Consider the following 6000-nt stretch of genomic DNA (forward strand, 5'->3'; position numbering starts at 1 on the left):
TGAGGTCACTGGTGTTGCTAGTGTTAGCACAAATGGCAAAAACAGTGTCTAAATTGGATTTTTTTTTAAAACCCCCAAAATCCAAACAACAGACACATCTCTTCTCTTAGACACAAATTCCTCTAGGACATCTCCGGTTTATCTTTCTTAATCCTCCATCTCTCTTTTCTGTTCTTAAATGTGAAGTAGCCTCTCAAAGCTGTCAACGGACAGGTCATGCTGCTAGCTAGCAGCTATATTGTTACCCAGCATGTCGTTTGGCAGTGTAATTATGTAAATGTACACTTATTAGTTTTACAAATTGTGTATGGGTCACAAAGCACCTAGTACGAGTTCAAATCCTTGCAGCAGCGTTTGGATGTTTTGTCTCCTGATACCAGAATAAAGTGCGTTGAACTAGTCTGGAGGAGATAAAGCACGGTAGACCTGATCTAAGTGACTCGTCACTCACCAGAGCATCTAAAGGCAGCATTAAGTCAAAAAGTGCATCTATAGGTTACAGACCTCTTTCTTTATTTGCCTAATTAGCAGCCAAATTAGCCTCAAATTCCAGCACTCTTAATGGGAACTTGGCAGAAACGCATAACTTGAAGTCGTTGCAGCTAACAGATGTGCTCGGCCTGCCAGATCGGCTCGGGGGTCACACAATACGATTGGCTGCATGTGGGAGGGACTAAACTGATTTGCAATATATGCTCTTACGACCCGCCGAACTTTATGTCTGATTGGGTATACCAGTCCTTTGCTAAACGCTAACGTTTGCCTAGCTATGAGGCTAACCAGCGAACTACGAACTAGAATGGCCCAGGATGAGAGCTTTTGTTCCCGTAGTAGGGAGGCGACCCGTACCGAACAACAGGATGTTTTCCTATGCAGTCTCATCCAATTCACTTCTAAGATTTGGAGGCCATTCATTAACTGTGTAGATTTTAAATATTAGCAGTTACTAAAGTTGATAGCGAATGGAAGGGGACCCCCTGGACCTCCCCCTGGTTCTCTATGCTCTGGGCGGGTCCTGGCATGCCTGTTACCACCTCACCGTAATCCAGCAGCCTCTAAGAAGCCGGCCTCACTGTGCTCCCCCGCCAGAAAACCAGGCTGAGGTCGTCGTTGAGGAGCAAATTTTCTATTCAACATCAATTTTTCGTAGAGCTGCTAAAATGCCAAAACTACACAGTTGATTTCTTACCTCAATAATTATCAGTGTATTTGATGATGAAATAAGCATATGAAGTTGTCTAAAACGTTTCCTTAGTCAGACCAGGTGGCCAAAAGCGCTCTTCTTTGGCCTGTCTAGTAGGTAGCGCCATTTATCACCACAGCTAGGCTAAAGTTAGCGTTAGAGTGGAAGTGGGTTGTAAGGGCGCCAAGCGAGTCCGTTTTATCACCTGTAAAAGGAAGACCCCCAGCCCGTCTGGGTGGCTGAGCGAATTATGGTGCCTCCACCAGACACAATGGATTCCAGCGTTATAATCTGACCCCCCCTTGTGTGATCTCTGATCATTCTTGTGTGATCTCTGACATCGCTAGAATCCAGCTGCCATGCGAGGCAACCAGATCGTACTCCCCGTTTTCTGATGAATAATGACTCAATGATGTCATTAACTTAAAGGCTGCCTTTTGGCAAACCAAAAAAAAAATTATATTAATAGATATTAAAACCTTGATATACAAATAATCATAGAGTCATTCATTTACAGGGGGGGGAAAGCACACATTAGATAGTGACAGTGGTATAAAAGGTCAGCTTTACTGTTTCATATGATGATAAAGCGGGTTTCTTTGAATGGTAAATGGACTGTACTTGTATAGCGCTTTTCTCATCTTCCGACCACTCAAAGCGCTTTTACATTACTAATCATTCACACCCATTCACACCCTGATGACAGGGGCTACCATGCAAGGTGCCACCTGCCCATCAGGATCTATCTAATCATTTATAGGGGGGAGCAAATTGGGGTTAAGTGTCTTGCCCAAGTACACATCGACATGGACTGCCGGAGCCAGGGATCGAACCGCCGATCCTCTGATTGGAGGACGACCCTGCTCTCTCCACTGAGCCACAGTCACCCCTTTTGAGTTGTTGGCCTATGTATAAAGATCCATATAGGACATTTTTTCTTTATTTTCAACATTTCAGATTACATTACTAATGATAAACTGATGGAGTCAATAATAACACCAGCTGATGGTCACAGAGTCACAGAGTCACACAGGAATACAGGACTATTCTGGGGAGAGAAATCCACCTGCCACAGCTGATCGGTCTGCTCAGGTGCAGCTTCTCTTCCAGGTTAAAACCTTGACGTGCGTGCAGAGATCACGGCCACTTTTTTTTTTTTTTTGTTTAAAGTTTTAAACATAAAGCGACGCTGCGCACTGCTCACGGTATCCATGATCAACCTGCAGCAACCCCGGGGACCTGACGGGTCTGAATGTGGCATCAAGGTAGCCGTCACTACCGGCGGAGCTTCAGCGTGATGCGAGAGAAATAAACACCTTACCTTCTGAGGGGAGAGGAGGGGAGGAGGAGGAGGAGGAGGAGGAGGGAGAGGAGGGGAGGAGGTCCTGCGCTACACCTATGCGCTCGTGTGGAGATGCAACATCAGGTATTCTCCACAAACAGCGCGGGTCTCCAGCGAGCCCCGGTCCACCGGCGTCCACACCCCGAGTCCAACGCAGGGAAACGTCCGCAGCGGTGGTAGAGGAGCCCCGGTGTGCTGTCGCAGGAGATCAGCGCGGCTCTGGTGGAAAGTGTCTCCGGCTCTGGGCGGCGGACAACCCGTCTGACACACAACTTGGGGCCAGAGTCAAGTTACGCACGGATATACCGCTTCCGCTCGGTCCTTTCGAAGTAAAACACGTGCGCTCAAAACGTGCTCTTATCTTTTTTTTTTTTTTTTTATGTCCACTTCAGTTGACGTGACTCTCTTCGTTCATTAATTTGCTAATTCATTTATTTACTTATTTATTTATTTTTATTTATTTATTTATTTATTTATTTATTTATTTATTTATTTATTTATTTATTTATTTATTTATTTATTTGTTTGTTTATTTGCTTGTTTGTTTGTTTGTTTGTTTGTTTATTTGAATGAGTCATTAAAGGCTAACGTTTTTTATCTATTCGTCTCTCTTTGTTTTTTTTTTGCCTCTGCAGGTAGGGGCCAGTTTGGTGAGAAAATGCAGTGCAGGAATACTGCAACCTGGGAGTTGTAGTGTTGATATGTGTTCACCCCTACATAAACTACACCAACCTCCTAACCCCAACCCACCAAGATCAGGCATTCGACGAGGGAGCGACTTCACGGCTGAATATCATCCCCTTGGCCGTGTTCCATTTCCCTCTTAGTGCTTGTCTGTAATCTATAATCTTACCCCAAATTTGATATTAATGCTGATGTTAGTATCAAACATTAGCTGCATAATGTGGTGTGGTGTGGTGTTCGATTCCCGGGCTAGACGGCCTTCTGTGTGGAGTTTGCATGTTCTCCCCGTGTCAGCGTGGGTTCTCTCCGGGTTCTCCAGCTTCCTCCCACAGTCCAAAGACATGCAGTTTAGGTTAATTGAACTCTAAATTGCCCGTAGGTGTGGATGTGAGTGTGAATGGTTGTCTGTCTCTATATGTGTCAGCCCTGTGATAGTCTGGAGACCTGTCCAGGTTGAACCATGCCTTCACCCAATGACAGCTGGGATCGGCTCCAGCCCCCCCACGACCCTTAAGCGGTTAAAGATAATGGATGGTATGATGGTATTGTTGCCAGGAACATACATTTAACATTAATGTGTAAAGCTCAAGTGGAAATGTGTCTGTATTGGCTTACTCTGGTACATCAATGTGGAGGCCAATGTCCCTGATCATTTTTGGAATTTTTGAAGTCCTTTCTAATTAGTTGTTTATCTGTGATTACATTTTTGTTGCTGTATATCTCAACTTCCCGATGTGATTTTTTTTTTTAAATGCTTTAATTCTGAAGGGATATTCGACTCATTTCCGGCTTCGCCCTGGTCTGTCTCCATTAGCTTGACGCAACGCTGCGTAGGCGAGCCTGATGACCAACCCTTGTCCCATGTGGTGTGAAGGAGCAGATGACATTCATCTCCATCACTTCATGTTCCTGTAGTCAGTGATGTAGAGCAGCATGTTTAGCTGCTCTATCAGACACTCCTCATTGAATGTTGATTACTACCATGAACTACAGGCTCATGCAAACTGTTGCCCCGTTAAGCCTCATGTTAGCTTCAGATGGACTTCAATACTGTGGGTTTGTCCCAAACTACTAGGATCAGGTAAAGAACAGATCTCTTCAGGGCCGGTATGGATGGGAACAATTATTACAGCTGCAAATGATCTATCTCTATACGAATAGAGGATTATGGGCATGTGCAGATTTGGATAAAACCGTGGAGCTGTCCTTTAAATACCCGATATGTGGTGCTTACTTTACTTGAGTATTTTCATTTGATGCTTTTTCATACTTCTACTTCACTTTGAATTTAATTCATTTAAAGGCATATAGACCAATATTTACATACAAAACCCATTTCATATATATCTGGAGTACAGGGTGACCGAGCACTCGCATCGGAGCTCAACCTATTCTTCAATAGGTTCGACACTACCCCCACCCCGGTGTGCTCCGATAGTGAGGCTAGGTCTCCACCTAACACCTCTTCCCCCATTCACACCTCTACTGGAGTCTCTTCTCCCCCTTCCATCTACACCTCTGCCATCTCCCCCTTCCATCTACACCTCTGCCACCTCCTCCTCTCTCAGCAGACTGATTGGACCTGATGACATCAGCCCTAGGAAAGTGTGTGCTGGACAGCTGGCCTCTCTCAGGCACCTCTTCAATCTCTCCCTGAGGTTGAAGAAGGTGCCCACAATCTGGAAGACGTCCTGCATTGTCCCGGTGCCGAAGAAGAGTCGTCCCAGCGGTCTTAATGACTACAGACCTGTGGCCCTGACATCACACGTCATGAAGACCCTGGAGAGACTGGTTCTGCGGCACCTGAGGACCCAGCTTACAGCTTTCCTGGACCCACTACAGTTCGCCTATCTGCCACACATCGGGGTGGAGGACTCCATCATCTACCTGACACACAAGGCCCTCTCTCACCTGGAGAAGCTGGGAAGCACTGTGAGAGTCATGTTCTTTGACTTCTCCAGTGCTTTCAACACCATCCAGCCCTCCCTACTGAGAGAGAAGCTGCTGGAGATGAACCTGCACCCCGACACCACTTCCTGGATCACAGACTACCTCACAGGCCGGCCACAGTACGTCAGGGTGGATGGCTGTGTCTCTGAGTCTGTGATCAGCAACACCGGCGCACCCCAAGGAACTATACTGGCACCGTTCCTCTTCACTCTCTACACCTCGGACTTCCGCTTCAACTCTGGTTCCTGCCACCTCCAAAAGTTTTCCGATGACTCCTCCATTGTTGGCTGTATCACCAGGGACAACGAGGAGGAGTACAGAGGACTGATTGAGAGCTTCATCACATGGTGCAGCAACAACCACCTGAAGCTCAACATCAGCAAGACCAAGGAGCTTGTGGTGGACTACCAGAGGAACAGAAGCCCCCCTGTCCCTGTTTTCATTCAGGGAGGGGAAGTGGAGAGGGTTGAGTCCTACAAGTACCTTGGGATGCAGATAAACAATAAACTGGACTGGACACACAACACTGATGCCCTCTACAGGAAAGGACAGAGCAGGCTGTTCTTCCTGAGGAGGCTGAGGTCCTTCAATGTGTGCAATAAACTGCTCAAGGCATTCTACCAGTCTGTGGTAGCCAGCGCCCTCTTCTTCGCTGTAGCGTGCTGGGGTGGTGGCATCAGGACTGGAGATGCCAACAAACTTAATAAGCTGGTGAGGAAAGCCAGCTCTGTGGTGGGTCTGGAGCTGGACAGTCTGGAGTCAGTGGGTGAGAGGAGGATGAAGGCCAAACTCGGAGCCATCCTGGACAATCCCTCTCACCCTCTCCAGTTCCAGGAACTGT

The 6000-nt window shown here is 46.7% G+C and overlaps 1 protein-coding gene across 1 annotated transcript in view; it reads right to left on the reverse strand.

The window, feature by feature from the left end:
* The window catches only part of LOC129098895 (ADAMTS-like protein 3), a 171998-nt gene extending 170976 nt beyond the window's left edge, over positions 1–1022 (reverse strand). The window contains 1 exon segment of the mRNA XM_054608027.1: positions 948–1022. Coding sequence (XP_054464002.1) covers positions 948–1022 — 75 coding nt within the window.
* Positions 1023–6000: the final 4978 nt, after the last annotated feature.

This window comes from Anoplopoma fimbria, chromosome 2 (assembly GCF_027596085.1).
Source record: "Anoplopoma fimbria isolate UVic2021 breed Golden Eagle Sablefish chromosome 2, Afim_UVic_2022, whole genome shotgun sequence".
Lineage (NCBI taxonomy): Eukaryota > Metazoa > Chordata > Actinopteri > Perciformes > Anoplopomatidae > Anoplopoma > Anoplopoma fimbria.